This window comes from Coregonus lavaretus (genome assembly GCF_964263955.1).
Source record: "Coregonus lavaretus genome assembly, chromosome: 8".
Lineage (NCBI taxonomy): Eukaryota > Metazoa > Chordata > Actinopteri > Salmoniformes > Salmonidae > Coregonus > Coregonus lavaretus.
The window spans coordinates 35,404,425-35,425,875 of record NC_139995.1 but is presented as its reverse complement, the minus strand read 5'-3'; the positions used below and the strand labels follow the sequence as shown (position 1 = coordinate 35,425,875).

The 21,451-nt window shown below is 43.1% G+C and overlaps 1 protein-coding gene across 3 annotated transcripts; it reads left to right on the top strand.

Moving 5' to 3' along the window:
- The first annotated feature begins 3,556 nt into the window (after positions 1-3,556).
- LOC311133198 (cyclin-dependent kinase 4-like) lies at positions 3,557-21,402 on the top strand. 3 transcript variants are annotated; one of them, XM_084166659.1, is made up of 8 exons: positions 3,557-3,829; positions 7,465-7,695; positions 8,843-8,978; positions 13,013-13,180; positions 19,328-19,437; positions 20,221-20,271; positions 20,459-20,594; positions 20,859-21,402. In XM_084166659.1, exons 2-8 carry the CDS (start codon positions 7,472-7,474, stop codon positions 20,955-20,957), a joined length of 924 nt encoding a protein of 307 aa, XP_084022785.1. In that variant the 5' UTR covers positions 3,557-3,829; positions 7,465-7,471; the 3' UTR covers positions 20,958-21,402. The 3 variants fall into 3 exon arrangements, with proteins under 3 accessions (XP_084022785.1, XP_084022786.1, XP_084022787.1); XM_084166660.1 differs by having other exon boundaries at positions 3,611-3,829; positions 7,469-7,695; XM_084166661.1 differs by lacking the exon at positions 3,557-3,829 and adding an exon at positions 5,162-5,231 and having other exon boundaries at positions 7,469-7,695.
- Positions 21,403-21,451: the final 49 nt, after the last annotated feature.

Genomic DNA, 21,451 nt, shown 5'->3' with positions numbered 1-21,451 from the left:
CAACGCTTGGATAGGTGTTTAACTATCAGCTAACCACATCAATCTGTTACCCGACTGCACAGTCGATGATGTGGCACGCAGCCATTGTTGATGCAATGCAAAGCCTGCACATCTAATCGAGCAGGAACACGACCATTGGGCACGTCCGACATTGCAGCCGACTTTAAAGGCGAGACTGACTATTCTACAAATCACCTTGCATCATAAATAACTACCTTATATTATTTGTAGATCAGTCAGTCACAATATACACATGATACACCATGGTTTTGATGCTCTCGAACACAGCAATTGACTTCAGTGGCATATGGGTAAATAATGTTATTATTTGCATGTACAATTATGCATAAAAAGATTTGCAATAAAAACATCTTGCAGTATGCATTATAGCCTAGGCTAGTATATAAAATATCCCCAAGCTTGGTAATTTCAGTTTTCTTTATTTATATGATTATTAACTTTATTGCTATAGGCCAAGGGCATGATTTCTATCCCCATACTATGAATTGTTTATTTTAATGAGGTATAGTAAATCAATGATCAGAGTACACATAAATCAATATGCTTCATGCTATCGGGATCCTTGAGACGTCCCTAACCCATTGAAGTTGAAATGTAAAATGGTTAAATTAAGGGTCAAGGTTAGGTAAGGGTTATGATTAAGGTTAGTGTATATTGCCAATCATTTTAATGACTATTTCACTAGTAAAGTGGAAAAACTCAGAAGTGAAATGACAATATTGAACAGCGAACCATCATATTTTTGTATAGAATATCTAATAATGAAAGAGAAGGACTGCTGTTTTGAATTTGGTCAAGTTAGTGTGGGAGAGGTGGAAAACCTATTGTTATCCATCAATAATGATAAGCTACCAGGTACAGCCAACCTTGATGGGAAAGTATTGAGAATGGTAGCAAACTTTCTTGCCACCCCTATTTGCTATTTCTTTAACCAAAGCCTAAAGGAGTGTGTGTGTCCACAGGCGTGAAAGGAAGGTAAAGTAATTCCACTGCTTAAAAATAGTAATACACCCTTTGCTGGCTTTAACAGCCGCCCAATCAGTTTGCTGCCTGTTCTTAGTAACTGATGGAGAGAATTGTGTTTGACCAAATACGATGCTATTTTTCAGAGAACAAGTTAACTACTGACTTTCAGCATGCATATAGAGAAGGGCACTCAACTTATACTGCACTGACTCAGATGAGAGATGATTGGTTAAAATACATTTATAATAAGATGATAGTTGGAGCTGTATTGTTAGATTTCAGCGCAGCCTATGATGTTGTGGTCCTCTGTAGCTCAGCTGGTAGAGCACGGCGCTTGTAACGCCAAGGTAGTGGGTTCGATCCCCGGGACCACCCATACACAAAAATGTATGCACGCATGACTGTAAGTCGCTTTGGATAAAAGCGTCTGCTAAATGGCATATTATTATTATTATTATTATTATATATTATGTTATTGATCATAAGTTGTTATTGAAGAAACTCACTTGCTATGGCTTTACATCACCTGCAATCACATGGTTGGGGAGTTATTTATCCAATAGAACCCAGAGAGTGTTCTTCAATGGAAGCTTCTCTAACATCAGATATGTACAGTGTGGTGTCCTGCATGTCAGTTGCCTTGGGCCATTACTCTTCTCTATTTTTACAAATGATTTGCCACTGGTATTACACAAAGCTAGAATGACTGTGTCAGCACCCAAAGCTAGTGAGCTCAGAAAAATGATAAATAACGAGTTACAGTCAGTATCAGAATGGTAATTAATAATAAACTGGTCTTATACACATATCTAAAACTAAAAGCATTGTATTTGGTTCAAAACATTCTCTAAGACCTTAACCTCAACTGGAGTTGTGCATAAAGGGTGTGACCATTGAGCAAGTTGAGGAAGATAAACTCCTAACATTAGATGGTCAATTATCATGGGCAAGTCATATTGACACAGTTGTTGTGAAGATGGAGAGGAGTATGTCTCTTATAAAAAGATGTTCTGTGTTTTTGACAGAAATCAACTGTACTAGTTGTTCAGGCTCTGGTCTTCTCCCATCTTGATTACTGTCCGGTAATATGGTCTAGTGCAGCAAAGAAAGACCTAGCAAAGCTGCAGCTGGCTCAAAACAGAGCAGCACGCCTTGCCCTTAACTGCACATACAGAACTAACATCAACAACATGCATGCCAGTCAGGTTGACGAGAGATTAACTGCTTCTCTTCTAGCTCTTATGAGAAGTATTATTGTGATGAAAATTCCAGATTGTCTGCATAATCAAATAACTTTCAGCTCAGACACCCATACATACCCCACAAGACATGCCACCAGGGGTCTCTCTTCACAATCCCGAAGTCCAAAACAAATTCACGGCAACGCACAGTATTGTACAGAGCCATGATCGCATGGAACTCCCTTCCATCTCCAATTACTCAAGCAAACAGCAAAATTACCTTTAAAAAACGGATTAAACAACACCTCATGGAACGGCGGGGACTGTGAGGGGACACATACACAAACGCACACATAATTTTTTAGTTGTATTGTTTGTATTATTTTTTGTTGTTGTATTGTTTGTACATCATTGTATTTTAAATTTGAGTGACTGTCCTTGTCTATCAGTGTTTTGTTACTTGTCATGTTTTGTGTTTTTTGTGGACCCCAGGAAGAGTAGCTGATGCTTCTGCAAAAGCTAATGGGGATCCAAATAAAATAAACAAATAGGGTTAGGGTAAGAATAGGGGTTAAGGTTAGGGTATGGACGTCCCAAGATCACGGATAGCACTAACCAAATGAATATACAGTATAATTTCAGTTGAACCACTCATTCTGAATACTTCCTTTGGAATGTAGGGGGGTTTGGGCTCTCACAGCAAACCAGACTGGTAGATGAGCCTAGCAACAGCAGTTCTCCGCCAATCGCAGCGCGATAAATAGCTGGGAGGGGTTTGGTGCGCGGTCCTCATTCATCACGCCACGCAGCTCTGCGAGCGCTGGGGGCAGACCTGAGGAGTCATAAACTCTTCTTCAATGTTTCTATTATAAGTTGTCTATGGAGGAAATAAACCAAGTTATGTTTTACATTAGGAAAAAATGACAATAATTAGCATATCATAGAATTCAGTATTTTTAAAAGATTCACTCACTGCTCATTGTCTCTCTCTGCATTGTTCACTCACTGATAACGTTTACAAACACTTGAACATGTTGGCTAATTGGCAGATGTATCATACTACAGAACGTACTGTATTAGTTAGTGGATGGCTACATGTTGCAAAGCTTATTTGCACATCTATCATTCCAGTGTTAATACTAAATTGTAATTATTTTGCACTATGGCCTATTTATTGCCTTACCTCCATAACTTGCTACATTTGCACACACTGTATATTTTCTGTTGTATTTTTGACTTTACGTTTTGTTTACCCCATATGTAACTTTGTGTTTTTTTTATTTATTGCACTGCTTTGCTTTATCTTGGCCAGGTCGCAGTTGTAAATGAGAACTTGTTCTCAACTGGTTTACCTGGTTAAATAAAAAAATAAAAATATTTTTTTGGGGGGGGGGTTGAATAGATTTTTGGCTCCGCCTTGTATGGCGACAGGAAGCGCCTCCACTATCAAGTGATTTGCTAGTGTTTAGAAAAGTGAAGTAAGGCCGAAGTTAAATCGAAGGATTTGATCGAAGACATTCGCAAGTTTAGTGTAAAATCTATGTGCGACCTACCTCGAATGTGGTTTGATACTAAAGAACCAAGTGAAAAACATGATTTCGTTCATGCACAAAATGTAGCAGTATAGCCTGTTAACGTTAAAGAAAACGTCAAGAAACGTGGTAAGTAGCCTATTAGATCCAATTTAGTTCAAATACTGTTCACATCATCTCGGAAAATACTTTTAAAAACCAGATGTCGCTAGTTGCAATGTATTCGTGCTAGTTTGGGGGCACTAGTGTCAGATCATAGGCCTGACCACACAAGTTCTACACAACTTGGTGCGTGGATTTCCTATTGCCTCCACAAATGTTTTCCATGCCAAAGAGAAGTGTGGAACCATGTTTTAACTTCCACGACTTTTCCCACGTCTTAAACTGCGTTTAAGATGTATTGTGTTGTCTGACTTAATTAACAAAGAAGAGAGTAATGGAAGAATCACCACCTTTCAAGTGGGGGCTTTCGTTTTCCTGCCTTATGCCACAAGCTCTGTCCAATATTTTGGTAGCGTTACCTCATTTTGCTTGCTTATAAGTTTATTTTGATGATAAAATACTAGGACAACTACATATTAAATGCTGTATATTACCATTGTATATGGACGTAGGTAAATTAACAATGAAAGTCGGCCAACCTTTTGTTTTCTTGGGTAGAATATAGAGCCACATTAGGAAATATTTCAGATGTCTTTAATGTACCATTGTTTGGACCATTAAATATAGAAAAAATACAAATGTGTTAAATGCCCCTTCCTGGCCTATTGTTGATAATATACACCCGTGAACCAGGATACCACGTTTAGCTACACCTATTTTACATTTTAGTCATTTAGCAGACGCTCTTATCCAGAGCGACTTACAGTTAGTGAGTGCATACATTAAAAAAATAAAATAAAAATCATACTGGCCCCCCGTGGGAATCGAACCCACAACCCTGGCGTTGCAAGCGCCATGCTCTACCAACTGAGTTACACGGGGCTGTATGGGTAGCTAAGGATGGCAACTTGGTAAAAACATGTAGGGCTGCTTTCCCAGCCTAGTCATCCTTATTCATTCTCTATGGAGAATCTCTATTGAAATAGCTTTTTAGTCTAGGACCAGGCTTAATCTCTGTCTGGGAAACTGGCCTCCGTTTTATTACACTCAATGGAACTACCTTTGTTTGCAACAGAAGTTAAACAATAGCATACACCCAAATTATTACCCACCCACATATTGGTAGTCATACAGTAGTTATAAGGTGACTTACTCTTCCTGCATTTAGCATACTCCCTTTATTGTTTACATACTTTGTGCATACCAGGCAATGCACAGTATGCCGACTGATTGATCACAAGTTAGTTTAGTTCTGCAGGCAGTATGGAATACCAAACGTCATGGTGGTGGCATTATTCAGTCTCATGTCTGTCTCCGAGTCATGTCTTTTTCGCTCACCCTCACCCACTTATGTCAGCAGGGAGCCTGTGCTGTGTGGTTGAGGACAGTAATGTCTTGTTGACTGAACTCTTGTCTCGTTGGATATCAGGTCAGATTCCAAACCCAGTCACACACACTAGTGGTGCGTGGGTCAGCTGTTTGTTCACCCATCCGCAACCGCCCGACTATGTGATCAAGTGAAAATCTGAGCCTGCACCCAACCCGCACCCGCAAATATAGAAAATGCACTGTAGGCTACAGTCAAATTCGGCAGAACGATTTTTTGACAGGGTGTGCAACTTGTCTATATTTAGATACAGCTTCTCTTTTGTCATTAGGCTATATGTTGCCATAGAAGACTAAATAAACCCTTGCTCAACAGAATAATGTAATAGATCGATAGAATGCTTCAATCTAGTTGACGTCGGTAAACTTCTCGCTGTCATCTTTCGCGGAGCAAATACATTTAGGGACTGGGGATAAAATACAATAACGCAAAAAAAACGGGAAGGATTTTCTGTGCAAAATGTCTAAGTGACATCAGTTTGACCGGTTGTAAGGGAAAACTGTGAAAACGACACAACCTGTTTCTGATAATACTATCAGCTTTTATGAGGCTTTTATGATGAAGACAGCACCTCTACATATGGTATCTAACTGAGCATTGCATTCTCTGAAGATGCAGAAATAAATAAATCATATTTCTCCACACCTGTTCCCAAGTCCAACTTTTGCCTACATTTGGTGTATACTTTTACTGCAAGAAATGCTTAATTCTGCAGGAGTTATTATTAATGCTATGTGAGAGGTTATAGACCTACAGTCAGTGTCCAGATTCCAGTTTCCATTTAACCCATCTAAACAGTAGGCTACAGTTCCCTTGACATGCCATAGGCCTATTTGAAGTCCTGTCTTGTGACTGTCAATTTTTTATAGCACCTCACAATCATCACACATAACATAGCCAGCACTGCTATCCTCCTCTTTTACCAGTTCACCAAATCTTTTCCAGACTTTACTTTTGTCTTATTCAGTTAAACTTCGACAATGACCTTTTTGCCTCCGTGGATTTACAATAACATCTTCTGCAGATTCAGGTTCAGGTTAGATATTCGCCTGTAGTTTTCCTTACGTCCACCAACAGCAGTTAGGGACCGTCAACATAGTAACAAATCTAAATTTCAATAGCTCTTTAACCATTACTCCTAAATCTGTCAAAACTGGTTCTAGCTAACCCGATGGCAGAGACGCATATTGCGCACACTTTTTTAAATTGTTTATTTGAATTTTAGAAATTCAATAGCGCCTTGGGTCATGTGACCCACACACCTCATACAAGGTTCATAATGTACACTCAGTGGGCCTATACATTGCACACCCTTTTGTTTGACCATTTGCATCTCATGAGATTTTACGATAATTTTTAAGTTTCAAATTCAAATAGCTCCTTAGTCATGACCTACAACCCTCAAACTACTTTCAGAACATCCACTGAGTAGCCTTAAATTCATGTGAAATCACCTGAGATTAAAAGGGACAAACAAAAGAGTGTGCAATATAGAAGGGTAGTCAGTGGACATTCTGAACCTTGGTTCAGGTCAGTAGGTCACATGACCAAGGAGCTATTGAAATTCGAATGTAAAAAAAGTTGGTACTAACTAATTCAACTAGGAATATGGAATGCTGCTCACATTTCCACATGTTTATTAGCTTTGGAAAGCGAATTAATGTCCAAATCGTTAAAATAAGACGCGCAATTTTTCCAACATCATGACACTTATTTAGAGTCTGTGGCTCAAGTGGTTTGAAAGCTATTTAGGTTTGAAGGCGCAAATATCTGGCGAATTTGGCGAGTTTACATTTAAGCCCTGAAGTTTAGGCTTATGCACTAATACCATATAGCCTAAAATAATGAAAGAAAAACCTCAATGTAGCCTATATGAATTGCACCATAATTATACATTTGTGGATTTAAGGTATTGTTTCTCTTTATTCAACCCGCCACCCACCTGCCCTTCAGCCACACAATATTTAATGACCCTAAACCCGTCCGCGAGTTATGAGTCAACCCGCGCATCACTAACACACACACACACAATCTTTCTGACAGCCTCTTCCACTCTGGAATGCAGAGGTTACCCCAGCTAATGAGGTCCAGTGCTCTAGAAGGTGAAAGGTTGTGGGAGGGGGCAGACGAGGTAATCAGGTGTACCTCCATTTTGGAGAGCACGTGGCAGGGAGGGGACAGTGTCTTACTGTAGAAGGACATTGTAGTCATGCTATACCTATTTTTCTCTGTCTGTCTGTCTGTCCGCCTGCCTGCCTGCCTGCCTGTCTGCCAGCCAGGCCATGGCCATGGCCCAGGGCAGTGAGGTCCAGTACGAGCCGGTGGCAGAGATCGGAGGCGGTGCGTACGGGACGGTGTACAAAGCTCGGGACCTGGAGAGCGGCCAGTTTGTAGCTCTGAAGAGCGTTCGCGTCCAGACGGACCAAGATGGCCTCCCCATCTCCACAGTCAGAGAGGTGGCCCTGCTGAAGAGACTGGAGCAGTTTGACCATCCCAACGTGGTCAAGTTAGAACACATTTATTCATTTAACCTTTATTTAAAGTGATAGTTCACGCCAAAATCAAAGATTGTCAAATGTTCTCAGGCCAGGAAAGAGGTCTAGTGTTCAGATTAGTTCACATTCCATGCAGGTTTTGTGTAGATCTAACTATAAGCCTCAACCCCATTTGAAAGGTAAAGATGGGCATGTCCTTTTCCCATTACGCTCTAGCGACTCCTTGTGGCGGTTGCCAGCTGTACGGTGTTTCCTCCGACACATTGGTGCGGCTGGCTTCCGGTTTAAGCGAGCAGTGTGTCAAGAAGCAGTGCGGCTTGGCAGTGTTGTGTTTCGGAGGACGCATGGCTCTCGACCTTCGCCTCTCCCGAGTCCGTACGGGAGTTGCCGCGATGGGACAAGACTGTAACTACCAATTGGATATCATTAAATTGGGGAGAAAAAGGGGTAAAAAAGTACAAAAATATTTAAAAAAAGGGAATGAATGCCATAAAGTAATCAACATACCCATACACGTAAATTGTTCCTCTCCACCAATGGCGCCTTTGAACTGCATAAACATGCACAAACACATTAACACAGTCACAAACGCTCTCAATCACACATTCAGTGTTGGTTTTGTTGTGACTTGTAGCCTGAGACAGTTTTGACCTGATCACCTGTATTTCCCACATAGCCACAGAACTGTGTAATGCTTAAAGACTGACTGGTATGTCTTTGATAAGCAGATTCTATAAAGGTTATTAGCTAGCGACTGACTCACCATGGCATGCCTCTCATTCAGATTATGGTCATTCTGGTCTTCTGTTTGACTGTGTATTAAGAGCGATCCCAAACATGGTATGTGTGCTGCTGTCAGGTGCTTGGATTTAACCTGCTCCACAATAATGACTAATCTCTGAGAAGGCATGGCAGCTGAAATATTACCTGAACTGTAGTGCAGGTTAAATTAAAGCACTTGAGAGCAGCACATACAATGGGCTTTCTCTCTTGACTGTTGTGGACGGCCCAGCATTAGTGTGAAAGTTGGGGATGTGTGCATATCACTCAAACACTCTGTATGTGTACACTGGCTCATGGATGTGTGTGTGTTCTGTGTTTGTGTGTACATCAGGCTCATGGACATGTGTGTGTGTTCTGTGTTTGTGTGTACATCAGGCTCATGGACGTGTGTGCCACCCTGAGGACGGATCAGGAGACTAAAATCACCCTGGTGTTTGAGCACGTGGACCAGGACCTTAAGACCTACCTAGAGAAGGCTCCCACCCCAGGACTGCCCCCCAGCCGCATCCTAGTAAGAAGCCCCCTGAGTTCCCCGTTAACCATGTTAAATACACTACATGACCAAAAGTGTGTGGGCACCTGCTCGTCGAATATCTCATTCCAAAATCATGGGCATAACAGCCTCCTCTCTTCTGGGAAGGCTTTCCACTAGATGTTGGAACATTGCTGCGGGAACTTGCTTCCATTCAGCCACAAGACCTTTAGTGAGGTCTGGCACTGATGTTGGGCAATTAGGCCTGGCTCGCAGTCGGCGTTCCAATTAATCTCAAAGGTGTTCGATGGGGTTGAGGTCAGGGCTCTGTGCAGGCCAGTCAAGTTCTTCCACACTGATCTCGACAAACCATTTCTGTATGGACCTCGCTTTGTGCACGGGGGCATTGTCATGCTGAAACAGGAAAGGGCCTTCCCCAAACTGTTGCCACAAAGTTGGAAGCACAGAATCGTCTAGAATGTCATTGTATGCTGTAGCGTTAATATTTCCCATCACTGGAACTAAGGGGCCTAGCCTGAACCATGAAAAAACAGCCCCAGGCCATTATTCCTCCTCCACCAAACTTTACATTTGGCACTATGCATTCGGGCAGGTAGCGTTCTCCTGGCATCTGCCAAACCCAGATTCGTCCGTCGGACTGCCCGATCGTGATTCATCACTCCAAAGAATGCGTTTCCACTGCTCCAGAGTCCAATGGCGGCGAGGTATACACCACTCCAGCCGACGCTTGGCATTGCGCATGGTGATCTTAGGCTTTTGTGCGGCTGCTTGGCCATGGAAACCCATTTTATGAAGCTCCTGATGAACAGTTCTTGTGCTGACGTTGCTTCCAGAGGCAGTTTGGAACTCGGTAGTGAGTGTTGCAACCGAGGACAGATGTTTTTTTACGCGCTTTGCACTCACCGGTCCCATTCTGTGAGCTTGTGTGGCCTACCACTTCGCGGCTGAGCCGTTGTTGCTCCTAGACGTTTCCACTTCACAATAACAGCACTTACAGTTGACCGGGGCAGCTCTAGCAGGGCAGAAATTTGACAAACTGACTTGTTGGAAAGGTGGCATCCTATGATGATGCTACGTTGAAAGTCACTGAGCTCTTCAGTAAGGCCATTCTACTGCCAATGTTTGTCTATTGAGATTGCATGGCGGCGTGTTCGATTTTATACACCGGTCAGCAACGGGTGTGGCTGAAATAGCGGAATCCACTATTTTGAAGGTGTGTCCACATACTTTTGTATATATAGTATAACATATTAGGTCATGTAAATCATGTTAGAGGTAGTCCACCTAAAACTATACACGATCTTCCACTTACTTTGGCTGTTGTCAGTTGACCAAGACTGTCCCTGCTCTTTGCCTCCACACACCTGCAGTGTTTGGTGATCTGAAGGGTTTGGATAGCAATACTTGCCCTCCAATAGTTGAAGTAGAACTTCCGCCACATTGCTTTTACTATGGAGTTCTTTCAGATCTACCGAAGTGGTAGAGACTAGGGGCCAGGGACTGAAATGGAACCAGGCCTAGGGCTGTTACGGTGACCGTATTACCGCCACACCGGCAGTCAAGAGTCATGACCGCAGTCAAATTCCATGTGACCGTTTAGTCACGGTAACTATGCTTCTCCAAGCTCTGATACTGCTGATGGTCATTAGTAGCCTACCAAACTTGCTAACTGCCTGGTACTCAGCACTCTATTGTCCCTCTAATCACTCTGACGTCAATGCAAATGTTATTGAAAATCAAATCAAACACTTCATGAGAGCCCATGAACTCAAGTTGTGCAACGTTTCTATAGGCTATGTAATTGCGTGAGAAAACAGAGTTTTGATGGCCTTTATTCAAAAGAGGAGGATCCCATCAGCTTTCTATAGGCTAGGCCTATTATATATTTCTCAACTTTACTAATATTAAGCACATTGCTTCGCTTTAAAACAGGAGTATAGCCTACCTGGCTGGCATGAAAATGAACCACGGCAAAAGTGTCCTCCATTTGCTATTTAAGTGCTTAAATTTAATGTATTATTTCCCCCCTGCCCCTGTTCCGAGACGGGTGCATGATAATTGCCATTCTAAATCAAAACTAATTTCACACATATTATTTAGTATATGTAAAGACAAGATTTAATCAACAATAGTCTGATGGGTGACAATATTAGCCTATCACTTGTGAATGATGCCCAGCTTGTGTGCAGTAAGGCAAGAAACGCATTCCTTTTTTTTGCGACTTTCTCAAATCATAGTACCACACCTCATGTAGCCTAGTCCATAGACCTATATGTTTTGATAAGGTTTGTATCACAACTAAAGTGGCCAAATAACTTCTTAAAATGAAGCACATTAATCCGCTTTACAACCGGTGTAGTCTAACTGGCATACATAGGCAGCGCGTGAGTTTCAAGTTTCGGGAAGATCATTTTCACCATCAAAATGCACCTTTTATAATAAAGCATTACATGCATAATCGCATTTGTGGTCACTTTTGAGAATGGTGTTTTCCAGCTAATTGATTGTATTTTGGAACATTCGCGCTTATAGCCTACTGCCGTGTGCACATTGTTGCGCTTATGTGAAGAAATAGCCTAATAGTTTATCAACATTTTAAGATGAACGTTCTGATCTGTTGCTTTGAAACGTGTTTTTTTTAATGCAAGTAGTTGTATTAATTTGGGATATATCGCATCCCACAACTGTCCCAGACTATGTTTGGAATATTTATTTCTTGCACAGAAGGACAAGTTGACTAATAGAATAGGTAAACTTTTGTACTATGGGGGATAGTAGATTGACATAGGCTAGTGCTTTTGCTGTTCGTTAGGCCTACTCATCTTGTTGGCTGAAGAAAAGTAAATGTGGACAGTTCTTAAATATGCGCCTCGGAATTCGATATGAAGGAAGCGCGCAGTTGCATCCCTGATGTCTGTCTTCACTTGTAACCTACTTCAGAGCTGAGATAGATGCCTGTGAGAAGAACCCGATCATGTGACGGGCATTGGCTAATTATAATTGCGATATCTGAGATAGCCATGTGAGTGAGAGGAGCTTCGGAACACGCAGCCGGGAGAAGGGAATTATAATTATTATATTCAGCCCAAGGGCACAACGGCCACTGGTCGCAAAAGGCATGGATTTTTTTTGAGGTGGCATTACGGCCACACTAGGGGGATGCTGCCAGGAAATTCGAGGCATTATCAAGTGCTTGCCAAATTGTGAATGAGAGACTGATGAAGTGTGTGCAGCCTGTGCAAGAAACAAAGCAGAGCTCATGCCTTTCATTACTTTTTTCAAATCATCATTAGTCGCATCATGCAGCCTTAGAATGTATTAAAAATCAAAACATATAGCCCAACGTTTGTATCACAACTAAAGTTGCATAAATAAACCATATAGGGGGACCTGTTTCTTTTTTAACTGCTCAACACAGAATAGCTTCATGTGCACACTCCCTCCAAAATCGTTTGGAGAAAGAAAGGATGTTTTCTTATTCAGCAATGTTCAATTGTATTCTTCATACTATAAAATAATGCCACAGAATTCTAAGCAAATCTTGTCTGCTAAATGAACTAGAGTCGCCCACAGCCATATGGCATAGCCAGATCAGGGCCTAACACAAGGACAACTCAGAGTATGCTATTCTGTTCTTCTGAAATAGAAAACATTTTCTTTATATCATGTTTCTTTAGACCTGTCTAAAATAAATAATGGATTGATTGTGATGGTGTAGGCTATATTACATGGATTATTAGACTTTTTTTAAATGTAGATGTTCCAAAGGTCTGCATCAGTGGCTGGTAGGCTATGCGTGGAAGCCAGGAGATGCTAAAAGTGTTTGTTAATTAACTGTCAGTTACCGTGAGACCGGCAGTTATTTGCTTGACAATCACCAGCTGACAAAATGTCATGACCCCCACCGCCCTAACCAGGAATGTATGCACACAGGACCAGCTGTACAGTCAGTATAGGTTGCCCTCTCTTTCTACCTGGCTGGATGTGTTGGAAGACGGTTGAGTGGACCGAGCATGGTGCACAGGTTAAATGTGTCCCCCTGTGTGTGTTAGGACCTGATGCGTCAGTTGCTGCACGGCCTGGCATTCCTCCACTCGAACCGCGTGGTGCACCGGGACCTGAAGCCAGAGAACATCCTTGTCACCAGCCGTGGTCAGGTGAAGCTAGCCGACTTTGGACTGGCAAGGATTTACAGCTGCCACATGGCCCTCACTCCTGTGGTAGGAAGACACACACACACTATGGTTGAGGATTGAAAGGGTCTCTATGTGCATTCACCATAATGCTTACTTATGCTTTACACTTGGCGTAAATATTCATACGCATTCATACTTCTCTCTCATCTTACTCATATCAAATCAAATGCATTTGTCACATGCCGAATACAACAGATGTAGACTTTACCGTGAAATGCTTACTTACGAGCCTTTTCCCAACAATGCAGAGTTAGACAGTAATTTTTTTGGTGCAAAAAATGAAAGGAACTAGTAGCACAATAAAACAACAATAACGGGGCTATATACAAGGAGTACCGGTGCCGAGTCAATGTGCAGGGGTACGAGGTAGTTGAGGTAATATGTACATGTAGGTAGGGATAAAAGTGACTATGCAATCAGGATAGACAAACAGTGTAGCAGCAGTATGTCTGTGATTGTGTGGCATCAATATGCGTGTGTATTGGAGTGTCATTGTAGTGTGGGTAGAGTCAGTGCAAATAAAACAGTGCAAGTAGTCCGGGTAGCCATTTTGCTTAACTGTTCAGCAGTCGAATGGTTTGGGGGTAGAAGCTGTTCAGGAGCCTTTTGGTCCCAGACTTGGCGCTCCGGTACCGCTTGCTGTGCAGTAATAATAAATAATAATAATATGCCATTTAGCAGACGCTTTTATCCAAAGCGACTTACAGTCATGCGTGCATACATTTTTTTTTTGTGTATGGGTGGTCCCGGGGATCGAACCCACTACCTTGGCGTTACAAGCACCGTGCTCTACCAGCTGAGCTACAGAGGACCAGTAGCAGAGAGAACAGTCTATGACTTGGGTGGCTGGAGTCTTTGACAATTTTTAGGGCTTTCCTCTGACACCACCTGGTATAGAGGTCCTGGATGGCAGGGAGCTCGGCCCCAGTGATGTACTGGGCCATACGCACTACCCTCTGTAGCGCCTTGCGGTCAGATGCCAAGCAGTTGCCATAACAAGCGGTGATGCAGCCAGTCAAGATACTCTCCAAACTTCTTGAGGATCTGAGGGCCCATGTCAAATATTTTCAGCCTCCTGAGGGGGAAGAGGTGTTGTCGTGCCCTCTTAACGACTGTTGGTGTGTTTGGACCATGATAGGTCCTTACTGATGTGGACACAGAGGAACTTGAAGCTCTCGACCCACTCCACTACAGCCCCGTCGATGTGAATGGGGGTGTGCTCGGCCCTCCGTTTCCTGTAGTCCATGATCAGATCCTTTTTCTTGCTGATGTTGAGGGACAGGTTGTTGTCCTGGCACCACACTGCCAGGTATCTGACCTCCTCCCTGTAGGCTGTCTCATCGTTGGTGGTGATCAGGCCTACCACTGTTGTGTCGTCGGCAAACTTAATGATGGTGTTGGAGTCGTGCGCAGCCACGCAGTCGTGGGTGAACAGGGAGTACAGGTGGGGACTAAGCACGCACCCCTGAGGGGACCCCGTGTTGAGGGTGAGCGTGCCGGATGTGTTGCCTACCCTCACCACCTGGGGCGGCCCATCAGGAAGTCCAGGATCCAGTTGCAGAGGGAGGTGTTTAATCCCAGGGTCCTTAGTTTAGTGATGAGCTTGGAGGGCACTATGGTGTTGAACGCTGAGCTGTAGTCAATGAACAACATTCTTACATACAGTGAGGGAAAAAAGTATTTGATCCCCTGCTGATTTTGTACGTTTTCCCACTGACAATGACATGATCAGTCTATAATTTTAATGGTAGGTTTATTTAAACAGTGAGAGACAGAATAACAACAACAAAATCCAGAAAAACACATGTCAAAAATGTTATAAATTGATTTGCATTTTAATGAGGGAAATAAGTATTTGACCCCTCTGCAAAACATGACTTAGTACTTGGTGGCAAAACCCTTGTTGGCAATCACAGAGGTCAGATGTTTCTTGTAGTTGGCCACCAGGTTTGCACACATCTCAGGAGGGATTTTGTCCCATTCCTCTTTGCAGATCTTCTCCAAGTCATTAAGGTTTCGAGGCTGACGTTTGGCAACTCGAACCGTCAGCTCCCTCCACAGATTTTCTATGGGATTAAGGTCTGGAGACTGGCTAGGCCACTCCAGGACCTTAATGTGCTTCTTCTTGAGCCACTCCTTTGTTGCCTTGCCGTGTGTTTTGGGTCATTGTCATGCTGGAATACCCATCCACAACCCATTTTCAATGCCCTGGTTGAGGGAAGGAGGTTCTCACCCAAGATTTGACGGTACATGGCCCTGTCCATCGTCCCTTTGATGCAGTGAAGTTGTCCTGTCCCCTTAGCAAAAAAACATCCCCAAAGCATAATGTTTCCACCTCCATGTTTGACGGTGGGGATGGTGTTCTTGGGGTCATAGGCAGCATTCCTCCTCCTCCAAACACGGCAAGTTGAGTTGATGCCAAAGAGCTCGATTTTGGTCTCATCTGACCACAACACTTTCACCCAGTTCTCCTCTGAATCATTCAGATGTTCATTGGCAAACTTCAGACGGGCCTGTATGTGCTTTCTTGAGCAGGGGGACCTTGCAGGCGCTGCAGGATTTCAGTCCTTCACGGCGTAGTGTGTTACCAATTGTTTTCTTGATGACTATGGTCACAGCTGCCTTGAGATCATTGACAAGATCCTCCCGTGTAGTTCTGGGCTGATTCCTCACGATCATTGCAACTCCACGAGGTGAGATCTTGCATGGATCCCCAGGCCGAGGGAGATTGACAGTTCTTTTGTGTTTCTTCAATTTGCGAATAATCGCACCAACTGTTGTCACCTTCTCACCAAGCTGCTTGGCGATGGTCTTGTAGCCCATTCCAGCCTTGTGTAGGTCTACAATCTTGTCCCTGACATCCTTGGAGAGCTCTTTGGTCTTGGCCATGGTGGAGAGTTTGGAATCTGATTGATTGCTTCTGTGGACAGGTGTCTTTTATACAGGTAACAAGCTGAGATTAGGAGCACTCCCTTTAAAAGTGTGCTCCTAATCTCAGCTCGTTACCTGTATAAAAGACACCTGGGAACCAGAAATCTTTCTGATTGAGAGGGGGTCAAATACTTATTTCCCTCATTAAAATGCAAATCAATTTATAACATTTTTGACATGCGTTTTTCTGGATTTTTTTGTTGTTATTCTGTCTCGCACTGTTCAAATAAACCTACCATTAAAATTATAGACTGATCATTTCTTTGTAAGTAGGCAAACGTACAAAATCAGCAGGGGATCAAATACTTTTTTCCCCTCACACGTAGGTATTCCTTTTGTCCAAGTGGGTAAGGGCAGTGCGGAGTGCAATAGAGATTGCATCACCTGTGGAACTGGTTTGTGGTTTGCCAGGCGGTATGCGAATTGGAGTGGGTCCAGGGTGTCTGGGATGATAGTGTTGATGTGAGCCATGACCAGCCTTTCAAAGCATTTCATGGCTACAGATGTGAGTGCTACATGGCGATGGTCATTTACATTTACATTTTACGTCATTTAGCAGACGCTCTTATCCAGAGCGATTTAGACAGGTTACCTTGGCATTCTTGGGCACAGGGACTGTGGTGGTCTGATTGACACATGTAGGAATTACAGACTGGGTCAAGGAGAGGTTGGAAATGTCCGTGAAGACACTTTCCAGCTGGTCAGCGTATGCTCTGAGTACGCTACCTGGTAATCAGCCTTGTGAATGTTAACCTGTTTAAAAGGTCTTACTCACATCGGCTAAGGAGAGCGAGATCACACAGTCGTCCGGAACAGCTGGTGCTCTCAGCATGGTTCAGTGTTGCTTGCCTCGAAGCGAGCATAGAAGGCGAGTTCGTGTCACTAGGAAGCTTGCGGCTTTGTAATTCGTGATAGTTGGCAAGCCCTGCCACATCCAATGAGCGTTAGAGCCGGTGTAGTAGGATTCGATCTTGGTCTTGTATTTGACATGTTGCCTGTTTTGATGGTTTGTCGGAGGGCGTAGTGGGATTTCTTATACAGTAGGCGTCCGGATTAGTGCTCCGCTCCTTGAAAGCAGCAGCTCTAGCCTTTAGCTCTGTGTGGATATTACCTGTAATCCATGGCTTTTGGCTGGGACATGTACAGTTGACGTCGGAAGTTTACATACACCTTAGCCAAATACATTTAAACTCTGTTTTTCACAATTCCTGACATTTAATCCTAGTAAAAATTCCCTGGTCTTAGGTCAGTTAGATGACCACTTTATTTTAAGAATGTGATATGTCAGAATAATAGTAGAGAGAATGATTTATTTCAGCTTTTATTTCTTTCATCACATTCCCAGTGGGTCAGAAGTTTACATACACTCAATTAGTATTTGGTAGCATTGCCTTTAAATTGTTTAACTTGGTAGCCTTCCACAAGCTTCCCACAATAAATTGGGTGAATTTTGGCCCATTCCTCCTGACAGAGCTGGTGTAACTGAGTCAGGTTTGTAGGTCTCCTTGCTCGCACACGCCTTTTCAGTTCTGCCCACAAATGTTCTATAGGATTGAGGTCAGGGCTTTGTGATGGCCACTCCAATACCTTGACTTTGTTGTCCTTAAGCCATTTTGCCACAACTTTGGAAGTATGCTTGGGGTCATTGTCCATTTGGAAGACCCATTTGCAAACAAGCTTTAAACTTCCTGACTGATGTCTTGAGATGTTGCTTCAATATATCCACAATTTTCCTTCCTCATGATGCCATCTATTTTGTGAAGTGCACCAGTCCCTCCTGCAGCAAAGCACCCCCACAGCATGATGCTGCCACCCCCGTGCTTCTTTGTTGGGATGGTGTTCTTCGGCTTGCAAGCATTCCCCTTTTTCCTCCAAACATAACGATGGTCAATGTAGCCAAACAGTTCTATTTTTGTTTCATCAGACCAGAGGACATTTCTCAAAAAAGTACGGTCTTTGTCCCCATGTGCAGTTGCAAACCGTAGTCTGGCTTTTATATGGCAGTTTTGGAGAAGTCGCTTCTTCCTTGCTGAGCGGCCTTTCAGGTTATGTCGATATAGGACTCGTTTTACTGTGGATAAAGATACTTTTGTACCTGTTTCCTCCAGCATCTTCACAAGGTCCTTTGCTGTTGTTCTGGGATTGATTTGCACTTTTCGCACCAAAGTACGTTCATCTCTAGGAGACAGAACACGTCTCCTTCCTGAGCAGTATGACGGCTGCGTGGTCCCATGGTGTGTATACTTGCGTACTATTGTTTGTACAGATGAACGTGGTACCTTCAGGCGTTTGGCAATTGCTCCCAAGGATGAACCAGACTTGTGGAGGTCTACCATTTTTTTAATGAGGTCTTGGCTGATTTCTTTTGATTTTCCCATGATGTCAAGCAAAGAGGCACTGAGTTTGAAGGTAGGTCTTGAAATACATCCACAGGTACACCTCCAATTGACTCAAATGATGTCAATTAGCCTATCAGAAGCTTCTAATGCCATGACATCGTTTTCTAGAATTTTCCAAGCTATTTAAAGGCACAGTCAACTTAGTGTATGTAAACTTCTGACCCACTGGAATTGTGATAGTGAATTATAAGTGAAATAATCTGTCTGTAAACAATTGTTGGAAAAATTACTTGTGTCATGCACAAAGTAGATATCCTAACCGACTTGCCAAAACTATAGTTTGTTAACAAGAAATTTGTGGAGTGGTTGAAAAACGAGTTTTAATGACTCCAACCTAAGTGTATGTAAACTTCCGACTTCAACTGTATGTACGGGCAATGTGTGGACAACGTCGCCGATGCACGTATTAATGAAGCCGGCGACTGATGTGGTAAACTCCTCAATGCCATCGGATGAATCCCTGAACAAATTCCAGTCTTTGCTAGCAAAACAGTCCTGTAGCTTATCATCCGTTTCATCGGACCACTTCCGTATTGAGCGCGTCACTGGTACTTCCTGTTTGAGTTTTTGCTTGTAAGCAGGAATCAAGAGGATAGAGTTATGATCAGATTTGCCAAATGGATGGTGAGGGAGAGCTTTGTATCTGTCTGTGGAGCTTTGTATGAGCCTCTGTGTGTGGAGTAAAGGTGATCTAGAGTTTTTTTTGCCTCTAATTGCGCAGGTGACATGCTGGTAGGAATGAGGTAAGACTGATTTCAGTTTTCCTGCATTAAAATTAACACGCATTCATACTACTCCCAACTGCCCCTCCATTGATGTCTCTCTCCTCCATGACTCTCAGGTGGTGACTCTGTGGTACAGGCCTCCTGAGGTCTTGCTCCAGTCCACCTACGCCACGCCTGTGGACATCTGGAGCACGGGCTGCATCTTTGCTGAGATGTTCCGACGCAAGTGAGTGGTCAGGACTTGTGAAGGCTTATTTGACACACTGGGACATACCTGTATCACCCGATGAATTGCAAACATGCACAATCCATATCTCAATTGTTTAACCTGTCTCCTCCCCTTTATCTACACTGATTGAAGTAGATTTAACAAGTTACATCAATAAGGGATCGTAGCTTTCACCTGGTCAGTCTGTCATGGAAAGAGCAGTTGTTCTTTAGTGTTTTGTACACTCAGTGTATACGTGAGTAGCTATATACACGTTAATCTGATATTCTTACAAGATTCCCATTGGATTAATAGATAATATTCCACCCAGCAAAGTTAACACTCACAGCCAGATTACCGAACGGGCACATGCCCCGACCTCCAGGGGGCCCCCAGATAGCATATGCTAGCAAAAATGTGTAGAATTGCAGGAAATTGGTAATATGGAGCAAGACAAACTCAATTTGTTTCTGGCTGTAGTGTGACCGAGCGCTCATTTCTTTGATTATGCTGCCACCATGCGGTCAAATGGCAGCATAGTAGACTACTGTTGTGGCACTCAGATTAACTGTGACTCAGGGATTCTTCTCTTATCATTATGGCTCCACACTAATGACCAGGCCACACCAGTGTACACAGGAGAGGGTCAGCCCAGGCCCCTGTAATCTCCCACAGACATGGCCATAGGTCGGAACAATAAAATGGGGCCATTTGGGGGCGGAGAGACAGACTTTACTGCTTGTTTCACAGTTGGGGAAGTTGGCCAACAGCACATTAACCCAAATCCAAACTCTCATGTAGACCATTGTTCTGTGGAGACTCTGAAGTGGACCAACTGGGAAAGATATTCAAGTGAGTATTGGCAGGAATATCCTTGGGTGTATCCCAAATTGCACCCTATATAGTGCACTACTTTTGACCGGTGCCATTTGGGATGCAGCCCCCTCTTGTCACTTTGGATCAGTCTTTCTTCTGTCAATTCTTTCTGAAACGCTTGTCTGACTGGCTGGTTTGCTCCTTCCTGTTTGCCATTCCACAGTGTGATTGGCCTGCCACCTGAGGAGGAGTGGCCTGTTGACATCACCCTCTCACGACACAACTTCAGTCCAATCAGCCCCCGCCCAATCACAGACTACGCTCCTGAGATCAATAAACAGGGGACAGAGTTGCTGCTGGTGAGACTTCTTGGTTTTCTAACCAGCTGTGGGGGGGTTTTCAGTTTGGTGAAAACAAAATGGTAGAATTGTATAAACCAGTCCAGGATACACTTGGGTTAGTGTGAATCCTGGCCAAGTGTATTCTTTTTATCCAGACCAATGCTTGTAAAAGCTATGATTAATGAAATAAAGTTATGGCGGTATACAAGATAGGACAAACCCTACTTGTAATTCTTCCTTGATTCACATTTGTAAACTCAACTGTTCTGTTTGTTCCCACAGAAAATGCTAACTTTTGACCCTCTAAGAAGAATCTCTGCCCTGAATGCTCTAGAACATCCTTACTTCCAGGAGGATGAGGAGGAAGTGACAAATGGTTGAAATGCAGTTAATGACATGGAAGGACGGTACTGTGAGGAATGGTAACCCTGACTCCATTTTGGTGTACATTGTCATTCAGTGCATTTCAGGCCATGTTCCTGTTGTGGATCCTTTTTATCTTACTACACAAGCTAGACACACCCAGTGGACCACCTGGAGAATGTAAGGAGAGAAGTGGGGTTTTAGGACCAATATGGATATGAACCTGAAGAGGGATTGACTCTTTCATTCCCCAAGTGAAACGTGCACCCACACATACAACACGGAATAACTGTCCTGAGTCGTTAATATATTATAGCTTAATGTATTTTTGTAAATTCACACATGAACACAGTAGCTAAGTGGCATTTGTTGAACAGGTTTATGGGCCAAATGTGTTTCTGTACTAAGCATCCCTCCCAGTGTATCAGTGCTGCAAAGACTAATAAAGCTGCTCCAATCTACTAAAACAGGCGTTTGTACATTTTATATTCCAGAAATGCCCTAGATGTTAA

Coding starts and splice junctions, on each gene's coding strand:
- LOC311133198 (XM_084166659.1), top strand. CDS start 7,472: ATGGCCATGGCCCAGGGCAGTGAGGTCCAGTACGAGCCGGTGGCAGAG. Junction 8,979..13,012: donor TGCCCCCCAGCCGCATCCTA/GTAAGAAGCCCC, acceptor TGTGTGTGTTAG/GACCTGATGCGTCAGTTGCT. Junction 20,272..20,458: donor CAACTGGGAAAGATATTCAA/GTGAGTATTGGC, acceptor GCCATTCCACAG/TGTGATTGGCCTGCCACCTG.